This window comes from Trachypithecus francoisi, unplaced genomic scaffold (genome assembly GCF_009764315.1).
Source record: "Trachypithecus francoisi isolate TF-2019V2 unplaced genomic scaffold, Tfra_2.0 Lachesis_group1, whole genome shotgun sequence".
NCBI classification, from domain to species: Eukaryota; Metazoa; Chordata; class Mammalia; order Primates; family Cercopithecidae; genus Trachypithecus; species Trachypithecus francoisi.
In genome coordinates, this window is record NW_022681454.1 from 147721131 (window position 1) to 147736987 (window position 15857).

A 15857-nucleotide genomic window follows, 5' to 3' on the forward strand; every position below is an offset into this window, starting at 1 on the left:
ATTTTAAAAGAAATTGTTTTTGTAATTTTCAAACTGTTCATTATTACTTCATTATTGCTACATAGAAACACAATTGATTTGTGTGTACTGATTTTGTGCCTTGCAACTCTGCTGAATTCATTTCCTAGTCCTAACAGTTTTTGGTGAAATCTTTAGGGATTTTTACATACAAGGTCATGCCATATACAAACAGATCATTTTACTTGTTCCCTTCCAATTTAGTTGCCTTTTATTTCTTTTTCTTGCCTAATTGCTCTAACTGGATTTCCAAATACTATGTTGAATAGAAATGGAAAGAATAAGCATCCTTGCTTTGTTCCTGGTTTTAGAGGCAAAACTGTCCGTTTTTTAGTCATGGGCTCTTCATATATAATACTTTATTATGTTGAGGTAGTTTCCTTCTATTCATAGATTGTTGAGTGTTTTGTTTGTTTTTTAAACCAAGAAAGAGTGTTGAACTTTGTCAAATGCTTTTTCTGTATCAGCTGATATATGATCATATGGATTTTGTAATTCACTGTTAATGTGGTACATTGCATTGACTGATTTTCATGTTGAACCATCTTTGCATTCCAGAAATAAATCTTAATTTGACAATGTATATCATTCTTTTAATGTGCTGTTAAATTCAATTTCTTAGTGTTTTATTGAGGATTTTTCCATCAATATTCATCAGGGATAATGGTCTATAGTTTTCTTTCTTGTACTATCTTGATCTGGCTTTGGTATCAAGGTAACACTGGCCTCATAAAATCAGTTTGAAAATGTTCCCTCCTCTTAAAATTTTTGTAAATTTGAGGAGAACTGGTGTTAATTCTTCTTTAAATAACTGATAGCATTCTCCAGTGAAGCCATCTAGTCCTCAGCTTTCTTTGTTGAAAAGTTTTTATTATTGATTCAATCTCCTTACTAGCTATAGGTCTCTTCAGATTTTTAAAATTTATTCTTGATTCAGTCTCAGTAGGACATATGTTTCTAGAAAATTATCCATTTCTCCAAAATTACCCAATTTGTTGGCATACTTTTCATAGCACTCTCTTATCATTCTTTCTATTTCTATGGCATGTTATAATGCCTCCTCGTTAATTTCTGATTTTACTTATTTATGTACTCTTCTTTTTTCCTTAGTCTTTGTAAGAATGTCAATTTTGCTGATGTTTAATTTAAAAAAAAAAAAAAAACCTGTTAGTTTCACTGATTTTTTTCTCACTACTTTTCTATTTTCTACTCCAAGGGTCCCTAACCAGGTATGTAACCTGTTAGGAACAACAGCAAGAAGTGAGCGGGGGCAAGCAAGCCAAGCTTCATCTGTATTTACAGCCACTCCCTATCACTCACATTACTGCCTGAGCTCCACCTCCTATCAGATCAGATTTTTATAGGAAGGTGAACCCTATTGTGAACTGTACATGCAAGGGATCTACATTGCGTGCTCCTTATGAGAAACTAATACCTGATAATCTGTCACTGTCTCCCATCACCCCTGGATGGGACCGTCTAGTTGCAGGAAAATAAGCTCAGGGCTCCCACCAATTCTACATTATGGTGAGTCATATAATTATTTCATGATATATTACAATATAATAATAACAGAAAAAAAGTGCACAATAAATGTAATGCATTTGAATCATCCCGAAACCATCCCTCCTGTGCCCCCACCACCCATGGTCTGTGGAAAAACTGTCTTCCATGAAACTGGTCTCTGGGACCAAAAAGGTTGAGGACTGCTGTTCTATTTCATTTATTTCTGCTCGAAATTTTATCATTTCCTTCTATCTGCTAACATTGACTTTATTTGTTCTTTTTCCAGTTCCATACTGTATAAATTAGGTTACTGATCTAAGATCTTTCTTATCAGTCATTATCACCATAATCTTCTCTCCCAGACTGAGGTCACTGAATCCCGTAAGTTTTGGTAGGTTGTGCTTATATTTTGATTTGTCTCAAGATATTTTCAAATTTTCCTTGTGATTTATCTTTGACCCAATGGCTGTTTTAAGTGTGTTGTTTAATTTCTACATGTTGGTGGACTTTCCAGTTTTTCTTTGGCAACTGGTTTCTAGTTTCATTTTACTGTGGTCAAAAAAGACACTTGGTATAATTTCAATCTTAACTTTGTTGACACTCGCTTTGTGGCATAACACATGTTTATCCTGGAGAATGTTCCATGTGTGCTTAAGCAGAATGCAGGCCAGGCGCAGTGGCTCACGCCTGCAATCCCAGCGCTTTGCGAAGCCAAGGCAGGAGGATCACCTGAGGTCAGGAGTTTGAGACCAGCCTGACCAAAATGGCAAAACCCCATCTCTATTGAAATTACAAAATTAGCCAGATGTGGTGCCACATGCCTGTAATCCCAGCTACTTGGGAGGCTGAGGCAGGAGAATCGCTTGAACCCAGGAGGTGGAGGTTGCAATGAGCTGAGATTGTGCCATTGCACTCCAGCCCGGGCAACAAGAGCGAAACTCTTGTCTCAAAAAAAAAAAAAAAGAAGAAGAAGAAGAATGCACATTCTGCTGTTGTTTCATCAAGTGTTATGTATATTACTGCTAAATACATTGGGCTGCACTGCTGTTCAAGTCTTCTGTTTACTTATTGATCTTCTGTCTGGTTGTTCTATTCATTATTGAAAGTTGAATACTGAAGTCTCCTACTATCATGGTGTTGCTATCTACTTCTTTTAATTCTATCAGTTTGTTTCACATATTTGAGAGCTCTGATGTTATGTACATATATCTATATTTGTCCTATCTTTCTGGCGAACTGACCCTATCATCATAAAACGTCCTTGTCTCTTTTGACAGTTTTTGACTTAAAGTCTATTTTGTCTAATTTAATTTGGCTACTCCTACTCTTTTCTGGTTACCATCTGCACACATCTCTTTTGTTGTGCGTACATTTTAAGTGTATATATTTATGGGGCCCATAAGATGTTTTCATACAGTCATGCAACATGCAATAAGCACATCATGGAGAATGGATATCCATCCCTTCAAGCATTTATCTATTTAGTTGAAAATCATCCAATTACACTATTTTAAAATGTACAGTTATTATTGATTATAGTCACCCTACTGTGGTATCAAATAGTAGGTCTCATTTTTTTTTTTTTTTGTATCTATTAACCAAACTCTCCATGTATAACCCACCTTCAAATCAAGCTGAACTAACACTGGTTAAGCACAAAACAGTAAGTAAACTACCTTGTATCCCAGGCCCAACTGATAAATAGCAAATATCTGAGCTGCATTAAGAGCTTCACTGAAAAGGTAAACTGCAGTCATCTGGCCACAGAATACTCTATTAGCATCTGCTGTTTCTGATGAGCCCAGGAAACATTTGTCAAAGGTCTGTAAAGGGGAAAAAAAAAAAAGGAATTAGAAAAAAAAAAAAAACTCCAAAAATAATAAAAACCTATATTATTATAAATGTTTTGTCCATTCTAAACTGTATCTAAATAGACTAAAATAATTTATACCATAAAACCATTAGAAAGAATGTTGAAAAATGTGTATGTAATGATATTAGGGGATATAGAAAAGTTTGAAACACGTGTGTTCTCAAGCCAACTCCCCCCTAGATCAAATCCCTGCATCCTATGCCACTGAGTACGGCAAGTTACTTAACCTCTTTGTACTTCACCAATCTGTAAAATGAAGATTATAATAATGCTTATCTTGCAAGGTTGCTGGGGCTTTTTGAAAATAAAGCTATTTATTACAATGCCTGGAATACAAAAAGCACTCAGTAAAAGTTAATGTAAGAAAAAACAGGTTACAAAACGATACTTACATACGAGCCCTTTTTTGTATTAAAAAGGAGCTAACATTTATTGAGCACTCATTCTGCATAAGGCACTCTGGTAATAGATTTATGGATATTATCTCATTTAATCAGATGACAACTTTCTGAGGTATGAATTATTTTATGTCCATTTTCAGGAGGAAAAATACTAAGGCCTAATATTTAGGTAAGGTCATACAGTCAATAAACGACAGAGTTGAGATTCAAACCTAAGTCTGTCTGATTCAGGACCCTGATCTCTTAAGGTTAGCATTACAAAATATGTATATATGTGTAGCAAAGGATATGAAAAGAGGAGTTAATGGTGTATGGGTAATATACTTTATGTTCATTTTCCTGCTCTGTATTTTTCAAGTTTTTATTAAAAAAAATAATTACAGGAAAAACATTGTAAATTTCATTCTAACCTATAGATTTATTTTTGAAACCTGTAAATGTTACAGCATACTAGTTATCTATAGCAGTTAGAATTATATGAAAGATTTATAAGCATGCATCATTTAACTAATTCAGAAAAATGATCAGAACCCTATAGAGGAGGTCTCGTTCATTTTGATAAATGAACCAATGACCCACTCCCCAGATATAGCCCCTGTTAGCTATAAATCCTTATTTCTACCTATACGGAATAATTTTATAACAAGGACTAATATTTTAGTTACATATTAAGTTCTATTAACAAATTAACATGCTAGCCAAATTATGTTTATAAAAATCTACCATTGTAATATTTTGAATTTTATATTCAAGTTGTAAAACTTTTTCTTGTTTAAAAAACTCATGCTTTTAAAATCATTGTTTTCATTGCAACATTTTGAAACTACTTACATCACTAGTGTTGACAAACCATGTTATCTCTCCATAGGAAGCCAGTTCACCATTCACATAACATCGAAGTTCACTATTCTTCCATCGGTTATAGATGTGCACTATGGTAACCATATACCACTGAAGAAGCAAAAAACAGTTAAAAATACAAAGATAACAGTTATCCCAATAACGCAACCATATTGATGAGTAAAAGTTAAATGATAAGTTGTAATTCAACCTAAAAATAAAACAAGACTATCTTTGTTAAATTTAATATTTACCTTCTGGAACAATTATCTATTCATGGGCCTTTCAACTGATAAGAACTTAATCACTAGATTATTTTTCCAGCTTTTTATTATGGAAATTTTCAAACATACCCCAAAAATCTGAAAATCAAGTACAACACCCCCTTTTTGCACCACCTAGATTCCACAATTGTCAAATTTTTGCCATATTTGCTTAATCTATCTGACTACCTATCTACCTATACATTTTGTTGATGAACCATTTATTAACCTCTAAGTTTTAAGGTACAAAAGTAAACACATATTAAATTTGCAACAGTAAAATAAATGCCATAGATATATCCTATTTGTATCTCCCTTAATCTCCATAAATAACTAAATTTGCAATCTTTTTCATATCCAAATCAGAGAGGTCAATTATCCAGTGATTTAAGCTTCATCTTTTGAAACAGTAAAAATGGAGTTGTGCTTTAGCATGTTATTATCTGAATAACATTAAAACTAAGCATTTTGATGACTAGCATAGCTTGTTAACGTAACTATGACTCAATAAGATTATGTACCTTTTGTGGCTTGAAATCAAATTTCACACAATGTTGAAAGCCTTTTCCTTTTGACTTTATTGATGTTATAATCAAACAGCCTCCAACAAAATGAGCAGAATAGCCAAGACCTTTGCTGGTTCTGAAACTATAAAGATCAGGTTTTCATTTTACCTCTAAATATTCTTCTCAGTTTCAAAGTAAGGTTTTAACAGTTAAATAAATACATACCAATACAAATATGGTTTATCCTTATCTACATTGATGTTATTTACAGGATCCATTCTAAGCCATGTATGAAATGTGAAACCATTCTGGTACGGCCATTTGGCTATAGGAGGTAATGCAATAGCCTAAAGGAAAGAAACTTTGAGTTATTAACTCACGTGAAAAGCTGTATTATTAAAATCATGAAAATAAGACTTTGCAATGCTACATATATTTGTACTACATCACATTACTTTATGACACAATCAAAATATCTGAAAGAAGACTCTTTATCTGGAAGAAGACTTGTAGTAACTTTTTAATTTTCCCTAATACCTAGTAATGTTAATTAAAAGAAAAAAATTCAGTGTAACCTGGACACATGAATCTTATATTCTTCATTTCTTAAAATGAACATATCCACAGAGATTCTAATTAAAAGAGATAGGAAGTGATAACAAATTGGAAATATGATGAAACTTTAAGGTATTAGAATAGAGAAAGATGGACAGGAATGGAAAGAGAAAAGAGAAAAACTTGGTATATGCTGCTTTTATAAAACTACAAATATAAAACTGAAGAAGATTAGTTCATAATATTTTTATTCAGAGGTCAATATACAAATGGCTTTACCACTTGGTTTAGATTTTTATTTAAAAGATCATACTACATAATAAAAGGATCTTGTATAGCCAAAACAATCTTTAAAAAGAACAGGCCAGACGCAGTGGCTCACGCCTGTAATCCCAGCACTTTGGGAGGCCAGGGTGGGCGGATAACCTGAGGTCAGGAGTTCAAGACTGGCCTGACCAACATGGTGAAACCCTGTCTCTACTAAAACAATACAAAAATTAGCCAGTCATGTTAGTGGGTGCCTGTAATCCCAGCTACTCAGGAGGCTGAGGCAGGAGAATTGCTTGAACCCATGAGGCGGAGGTTGCAGTGAGCCGAGATCGCGCCATTGCACTCCAGCCTGGGTGACAAGAACAAAACTCCGTCTCAAAAAAAAAAAGAAGAAGAACAAAGTTAGAGGACTCATACTACCAATTTCAAAACCTACCATTAATATAAAGTAACAGGGATGAAGACTGTGGTATTAGCATAAGGCCCTGGTGTCCTTTGGTTAGGCAAATCCTTATTATGCCACCAAAAGGATAAGTGACAAAAGAAAAAATACATACATTGGACTTCATTAAAATTAAAACCTGTGCTTTAAGGAACACCATCAAAAAAGTGAAAAGACAAGCCACAAGAATGGAGTAAACATTTGCAAACTGAATAAATGATAAAGGATTTGTAACCAAAATATATAAAGTACTCTTGCAACTCAATAATAAAAGCACAAGTAAAATTTTAAAATGGGCAAAAGATCTCAATATACATGTTTCCAAAAAAGATATACAAATAGCCAATAAAAACATAAAAAGATGCTCAATATCATTAGTCATAAAGGAAACGCAAATCAAAACTACAATGAGATACCACTTCATACTAACTAGGATAGCTATTAATACAATCACAGAGACAGATATTAGCCGGGTGCGGTGGCTCACGCCTATAATCCCAGCACTTTGGGAGGCTGAGGCAGGTGGCTCACTTGAGGTCAGGAGTTCAAGACCAGCCTGGCCAATATGGTGAAATCCCGTCTCTACGAAAAAACACAAAAATTAGCTAGGCATGGTGGTATGCACCTGTAATCCCAGCTACTCGGGAAGCTGAGACACAAGAATCGCTTGAACCGGGGAGGCGGAGGTTGCAGTGAGCCAAGGGCACACCAGTGCATTGCAGTCTGGGTGACAGAGCAAGACTCCATCTCAAAAACAAAAAAAATAGACATTAACCATGTTGGCAAGAATGTAGAGAAATTTGACCCTTATACATTGCTAGTGGAATCATAAAATGTTACAGCTACTTTGAAAAATAGTCTGCAAGTTCATCAAAATGTTAAACAAAGACCATATGACCCACTCTAGAGATGGGGACATTAAAACTTTTCTTCACACATAAAATTGTACACTAATGTCCATAGCAGTATTATTCATAGTAGCCCAAAAAGTGAAAATCCCAGATATCCATTAGTTGACAAATGATTTAAATAAAGTATGGCATATCCGTACAATATAATATTAACCATAAAAAGGGAAAAAGTACTGATACATGCTATACCATGGATGGACCTTGAAAACATTATGATAAGTGAAAAAAGCCAGTCACAAAAGACCACATGTTGTATGATTCCACTAATATGAATGGTCCAGAATAGGGCTGGGGAATATGGGGAGTGGCTGCTAATCAGTATGGGGTTTCTTTTGGGTGTGATGAGAATGTCCCAAAATTGACTGTGGTAATGGTTGACAACTCTGTGAACACATTTACCTACTGTACCATATACTTTAAATGAGTTAATTGTGTGGTATGTGAATTATATCTCAATAAAGCTGTTTTTAAAAAATTCAAACTATACAAGCTTCTGTTTTATTGTAACTTACATATGCATGTATGTATACATATAATATATACATATATTCTTTTATATGTATTAGATATGACCTAAAACATGAAAGACATCACAGAGCCAAACTTCAGTAATAACACTAAGACTTCAAGAGGCTGATTTAAAATGAACGTTGCATTAAGAAAAAAGGAAAAGAATAACTACAACTCACAGACTGACAAAAAAAAATTTAGGAGAAAAACATATATTCAGTGTGTACACATGTTCTCTCTCACCAAAAATAATAGCAAAGATGTATAAGTTTTGCAAAAATACTTCATTCATGAATACTTTAAATTCCCAGTAAAAGCTATGTTTAAGGAAAGGAAGTCACTGAACATATTTAAAATATCTATTCTCTTCAAGTTTCAAAAGCTGTTCAGCTCACCTGCCCTACTTTCAAGATAAATGCATGCACTACAATCTCAGAGAACTGTAAATAATAAAATTACAACATGAGGCAGGAAAAAAGTTAATTTCTTAAGAACACTTTTTTTAATGTTAGAGGCTATGATAAGAAAGTAAAATTATTCTGAAAAGCTACAAATCTAAAAGGTCTTATAAGGAAAAACTGTAAAGGAAAAAACTGGGCAATAAAACTTTTCAAAGAAAGTTGTATATTGTGTATACAACATTCAAATATCACAAATGTCATATTAAAACATATTCTTATCTTTCTGCAGATATTGCCAGGCTACACAGGGCCTAATGTAAGATTTTATGAGAACAAACATAAAACAATGATTGAAAGATAAGCTCAGGAAAAGAACAAACTGAAATATCTTTTTTAAAAGTTTGTTTTGGGCCAGGCGTGGTGACTCACGCCTGTAATCCCAGCACTTTGGGAGGCTGAGGTGGATGGATCACCTGAGGTCAGGAGTTCCAGACAAGCCAGGCCAACATGGCAAAACCCCACCACTACAAAAAATACAAAAATTAGTCAGGCTTAGTGGTGGGCGCTTGTAATCCCAGCTACTCAGGAGGCTGAGGCAGGAGAATCACTAGAACCCGGGAGGCAGAGGTTGCAGTGAGCCGAGATCGCGCCACTGCTCTCCAGCCTGGGCAACAAAAGCAAAACTAAGTCTCAAAAAGAAAAAAAAAAAAAAGTTTGTTTTGCTTGACCAAAACAAACGACTGACCAACCTAATAATGAGGAGATTTTTAAAACTTCCATAAATACCATATATACATTATAGAATGTGCTTCAATAACATTATGAAACATTATAGATATCACTATTATACATAATTGTCTTATGTATAAACTGATTAACAGCTTACAGGAACGCTGAGACCAACATAATTTGGAAACTCACAAGTCAAGGAAAACTTGCATAGTAATTTTCAAAGCCTCTATGTCTTCACTATCACTCTATACACCAGGTACAAAAAAAAACACAGGTAGAGTAATGAAAGGCGAGAGAAAGATGTTCACAAAGATAGACATGAAGGTGTTACACACAAACAGCTACTTAAGACAACACGGCTATGTTTAAAAGAATGAGGTTCTTATTCCATTGTTGACTCAAGCTGTGACTGAACATTTTCTCAACTAATTTAAGCCTCTGTTTCCTCAACCTCAAAAGCAATTACAAAAAAGTAACATGCAGTCGTAAGGATTAAAGTATGTTGAGCAGAAGTTTCTACCTAGCACAGAACCTATCAGGGGTGTTCACAGGGCTGTACTTTCAGGGAGCAAAGGAAAGAAGAACTGGGAGTGATTTCCTCATTAATATTTACTTACTGCAGCACTCTTTCCTGGAAAGTTAAAAAAGGCATCAGGACCATACTTCTGAGGCATATGTTTTAACACAGACAGCAACTTCCCAGCATGTGGAGGCTATGAAGATAATTAACAATTCATTAACCACAGTATTCACCATAAGAACAAAAAAAAAAAAAACACATTTTTAATACAGTCTTGCTTTAATATATACAGGAATAATGCTATAAGCTTAAAAGCATAGAAAACAACTTTTAAGTTATTTTCAATTATCTTAAAGAAATAATGTACTCTACACCAGTTTTTGTAATGCTGTAGGGCCTATTAGGTATTCAATAAATACAAGCCAATATCATTAGACACCTGAAACTCTTCTCCAAGCTGCAGCAAAAATGATCTTTTTTTTTTTTTTCTTTTTTTTGAGATGGAGTCTCGCTCTGCCGCCCAGGCTGGAGTCCAAGTGCAGCAGTGCGATCTCGGCTCACTGCAAACTCTGCCTCCCGGGTTCAAGTGATTCACCTGCAGAGTAGCCGGGATTACAGGTGTGTGCCACCACACCAGCTAATTTTTTTGTTTGTTTGTTTTGTTTTTCAGATGGAGTCTCACTCTGTCACTCAGGATAGACTGCAATGGTGCAATCTCAGCTCATCACAACCTCTTCCTCCTAGGTTCAAGCAATTCTCCTGCCTCGGCCTCCCAAGCACCTGTGTGGTACAGGTGCATGCCACCACACATAGCTAACTTGTATTTTTAGCAGAGATGGGGTTTCTCCATGTTGGTCAGGCTAGTCTTGAACCGACCTCAGGTGACCCATCCGCCTGGGGCTCCCAAAGTACTGGGATTACGGGCATAAGCCACCGTGCCCGGCCTATATTTTTTGTATTTTTAGTAGAGCCAGGGTTTCACCACATTGGCCAGGCTGGAATCAAAATCCTGACTTCAAGTGATTCGCCTGCCTCGGCCTCCCAAAGTGCTGGGATTACAGGCATGAGCCACCACACCCAGTGAAAAATGATCTTTTAAAAATACAAACTACACCAACCCACCACCCACCCTTCTTTAACATTAAGACACTTAATTTAACAAATACTTAAATAATGCTTACTATATTCCACTGTTAAAGGTACTTCAAAAAGATACTTGCACAAGCATGTTTATAGCAGCATAATTGACAATTGCAAAATCGTTGAACCAACCCAAATGCCCATCAATCAATGAGTGGATAAAGAAACTGGGATAAGATGGCCGAATACGAACAGCTCCAGCCTCCAGCTCCCAGCGTGAGAGACACAGAAGATGGGTGATTTCTGCATTTTCAACTGAGGTACCAGGTTCCTCTCACTGAGTCGTGTCGGACAGTTGGCGCTGGTCCGTGGGTGCAGCCCGACCAGCGAGAGCTGAAGCAGGGCGAGGCATCGCCTCATCTGGGAAGTGCAACGGGGAAGGGAACTCCTTTTCCTAGCCAAAGGAAATTGAGACACACAACACCTGGAAAATCGGGTAACTTCCACCCTAATACTGCACTTTACCAAGAGTCCTAGCAAATGGCACACCAGGAGATTATATCCCACACCTGACCCAGAGGGTCCCACGCCCACAGAGCCTCCCTCATTGCTAGCACAGCAGTCTGAGATCTAACTGCAAGGCAGCAGCGAGGCTGGGGGAGGGGCACCCACCATTGCTGAGGCTTAAGTAGGTAAACAAAGACACCTGGAGGCTCAAATTGGCTGGAGCCCACCACAGCTCAAGGCCGGCCTGCCTCTGTAGACTCCTCCTCTGGGGACAGGGCATAGCTAAACAAAAAGCAGCAGAAACCTTGACAGAGGTAAATGCCCCCATCTGAAAGCTCTGAAGAGAGCAGTGGATCTCCCAGTACAGAGGTTGAGATCTGAGAACAGACAGCCTGCCTGCTCAAGTGGGTCCCTGACCCGAGTAGCCTAACTGGGAGACATCCCTCGCTAGGCACAGACCAACACTCACACCTCACACGGCGGGGTACACCCCTGAGACAAAGCTTCCACAGCAAGAATCAGACAGCAACACTCGCTGTTCAGCAATATTCTATCTTCTGCAGCCTCCGCTGCTGATACCCAGGCAAACAAGGTCTGGAGAGGACCTCAAGCAAACTCTAACAGACCTACAGCTGAGGGTCCTGATTGTTAGATGGAAAACTGACAAACAGAAAGAACACCCACACCAAAACCCCATCAGTATGTCACCATCATCAAAGATCAAAGGCAGATAAAACCACAAAGATGGGGAAAAAGCAGGGCAGAAAAGCTGGAAATTCAGAAAATCAGAGTGCATCTCCCCCTCCAAAGGAATGCAGCTCATCGCCAGCAATGGAACAAAGCTGGATGGAGAAAGACTCTGATGAGTCGAGAGAAAAAGCCTTCAGTCAATCAAATTTCTCAGAGCTAAAGGAGGAACTACGTAACCAGCACAAAGAAACTAAAATCCTTGAAAAAAGATTTGACGAATGGCTAACTAGAATAACCAATGTAGAGCAGTCCTTAAAATAAATGATAGAGATGAAAACCATAACATGAGAACTACGTGACAAATGCACAAGCTTCAGTAACCGACTCGATCATCTGGAAGAAGGAGTATCAGCGACTGATGATCAAATGAATGAAATGAAGCGAGAAGAGAAGTGTAGAGAAAAAAGAGTAAAAAGAAATGAACAAAGCCTCCAAGAAATATGGGATTATGTGAAAAGACCAAATCTACATCTGATTGGTGTGCCTGAAAGTGACGGGGAAAATGGAACCAAGTTGGAAAACACTCTTCAGGATATCATCCAGGAGAACTTCCCCAACCTAGTAAGGCAGGCCAACATCCAAATGCAGGAAATACAGAGAACGCCACAAAGATACTCCTCCAGAAGAGCAACTCCAAGACACATAATTGTCAGATTCACCAAAGTTGAAATGAAGGAAAAAATGTTAAGGGCAGCCAGAGAGAAAGGTCGGGTTACACACAAAGGGAAGCCCATCAGACTAACAGCAGATGTCTCAGAAGAAACTCTCCAAGCCAGAAGAGAGTGGGGGCCAACATTCTAAAACAAAAGAATTTTCAACCCAGAATTTCAAATCCAGCCAAACTAAGTTTCAAAAGTGTAGGAGAAATAAAATCCTTTACAGATAAGCAAATGCTGAGAGATTTTGTCACCACCAGGCCTGCCCTACAAGAGATCCTGAAGGAAGCACTAAACACGGAAAGGAACAACCACTACCAGCCACTGCAAAAACATGTCAAAATGTAAAGTCCATCGATGCTAGGAAGAAACTGCATCAACTAACAAGCAAAATAACCACCTAATATCATAATGACAGGATCAAGTTCACACATAACAATATTAACCTTAAATGTAAATGGACTAAATGCTCCAATTAAAAGACACAGACTGGCAAACTGGATAGAGTCAAGATCCATCACTTTGCTGTATTCAGGAGACCCATCTCACATGCAGAGACACACATAGGCTCAAAATAAAGGGATGCAGGAAGATCTACCAAGCAAATGGAGAACAAAAAAAAAGCAGGGGTTGCAATCCTAGTCTCTGATAAAACAGACTTTAAACTATCAATGATCAAAAGAGACAAAGAAGGCCATTACATAATGGTAAAGGGATCAATTCAACAGGAAGAGCTAACTCTCCTAAATATATATGCACCCAATACAGGAGCACCCAGATTCATAAAGCAAGTCCTTAGAGACTTACAAAGAGACTTAGACTCCCATACAATAATAATGGGAGACTTTAACACCCCACTATCAATATTAGACAGATCAACGAGATAGAAAGTTAACAAGGATATCCAGGAATTGAACTCAACTCTGCACCAAGCGGACCTAATAGACATCTACAGAACTCTCCACCCCAAATCAACAGAATATACATTCTTCTCAGCACCACATAGCACTTATTCCAAAATTGACCACATAGTTGGAAGTAAAGCACTCCTCAGCAAATGTACAAGAACAGAAATTATAACAAACTGTCTCTCAGACCACAGTGCAATCAAACCAGAAGTCAGGACTAAGAAACTCAATCAAAACCGCTCAACTACATCGAAACTGAACAACCTGCTCCTGAATGACTACTGGGTACATAATGAAATGAAGGCAGAAATAAAGATGTTCTTTGAAACCAATGAGAACAAAGATACAACATACCAGAATCTCTGGGACACATTTAAAGCAGTGTGTAGAGGGAAATTTATAGCACTAAATGCCCACAAGAGAAAGCTGCAAAGATCTAAAATTGACACTCTAACATCACAATTAAAAGAGCTAGAGAAGCAAGAGCAAATGCATTCAAAAGCTAGCAGAAGGCAAGAAATAACTAAGATCAGAACAGAACTGAAGGAGATAGAGACACAAAAACCCCTCCAAAAAAATCAATGAATCCAGGAGCTGGTTTTTTGAAAAGATCAACGAAATTGATAGACCACTAGCAAGACTAATAAAGAAGAAAAGAGAGAAGAATCAAATAGATGCAATAAAAAATGATAAAGGGGATATCACCACCGACCCCACAGAAATACAAACAACCATCAGAGAATACTATAAACACCTCTATGCAAATAAACTAGAAAACCTAGAAGAAATGGATAATTTCCTAGACACTTACACTCTGCCAAGACTAAACCAGGAAGAAGTTGAATCCCTGAATAGACCAATAACAGGCTCTGAAATTGAGGCAATAATTAATAGCCTACCAACTAAAAAAAGTCCAGGACCAGATGGATTCACAGCCGAATTCTACCAGAGGTGCAAAGAGGAGCTGGTACCATTCCTTCTGAAACTATTCCAATCAATAGAAAAAGAGGGAATCCTCCCTAACTCATTTTATGAGGCCAACATTATCTTGATACCAAAGCCTGGCAGAGACACAACAAAAAAAGAGAATTTTAGACCAATATCCCTGATGAACATCGATGAAAAAATCCTCAATAAAATATTGGCAAACCGAATCCAGCAGCACATCAAAAAGCTTATCCACCATGATCAAGTGGGCTTCATCCCTGGGATGCAAGGCTAGTTCAACACGCAAATCAATAAATATAATCCAGCATATAAACAGAACCAAAGACAAAAACCACATGATTATCTCAATAGATGCAGAAAAGGTCTTTGACAAAATTCAACAGCCCTTCATGCTAAAAACTCTCAGTAAATTCGGTATTCATGGAACATATCTCAAAATAATAAGAGCTATTTATGACAAACCCACAGCCAATATCATACTGAATGGGCAAAAACTGGAAGCATTCCCTTTCAAAACTGGCACAAGACAGGGATGCCCTCTCTCACCACTCCTATTCAACATAGTGTTGGAAGCTCTGGCTAGGGCAGTCAGGCAAGAGAAAGAAAGAAAGGGTATTCAGTTAGGAAAAGAAGAAGTCAAATTGTCCCTGTTTGCAGATGACATGATTGTATATTTAGAAAACCCCATTGTCTCAGTCCCAAATCTCCTTGAGCTGATAAGCAACTTCAGCAAAGTCTCAGGACACAAAATCAATGTGCAAAAATCACAAGCATTCTTATACACTAGTAACAGACAAACAGAGAACCAAATCATGAATGAAGTACCATTCACAATAGCTTCAAAGAGAATAAAATACCTAGGAATCCAACTTACAAGGGATGTAAAGGACCTTTCAAGGAGAATTACAAACCACTGCTCAGTGAAATCAAAGAGGACACAAACAAATGGAAGAACATACCATGCTCATGGACAGGAAGAATCAATATTGTGAAAATGGCCATACTGCCCAAGGTAATTTATAGATTCAATGCCATCCCCATTAAGCTACCAATGAGTTTCTTCACAGAATTGGAAAAAACTGCTTTAAAGTTCATATGGAACCAAAAAAGACCCCGCATTGCCAAGACAATTCTAAGCCAAAGAACAAAGCTGGAGGCATCACGCTACCTGACTTCAAACTATACTACAAGGCTACAATAACCAAAACAGCATGGTACTGGTACCAAAACAGAGATATAGACCAATGGAACAGAACAAAG

At 37.2% G+C, this 15857-nt stretch overlaps 1 protein-coding gene across 3 annotated transcripts in view; it reads right to left on the reverse strand.

Annotated features, from left to right (window-relative positions):
- The window catches only part of LRBA (LPS responsive beige-like anchor protein), a 787299-nt gene that overhangs the window by 683453 nt on the left and 87989 nt on the right, over nucleotides 1-15857 (reverse strand). For all 3 annotated transcript variants that reach the window (XM_033215458.1, XM_033215456.1, XM_033215457.1), the window contains exons 5-9: nucleotides 9846-9941; nucleotides 5633-5754; nucleotides 5423-5549; nucleotides 4630-4749; nucleotides 3201-3347 (exon numbers count right to left, since the gene is read on the reverse strand). In XM_033215458.1, the coding sequence (XP_033071349.1) occupies nucleotides 3201-3347; nucleotides 4630-4749; nucleotides 5423-5549; nucleotides 5633-5754; nucleotides 9846-9941 (612 nt within the window). The remainder of the gene's footprint in view (nucleotides 1-3200; nucleotides 3348-4629; nucleotides 4750-5422; nucleotides 5550-5632; nucleotides 5755-9845; nucleotides 9942-15857) is intronic.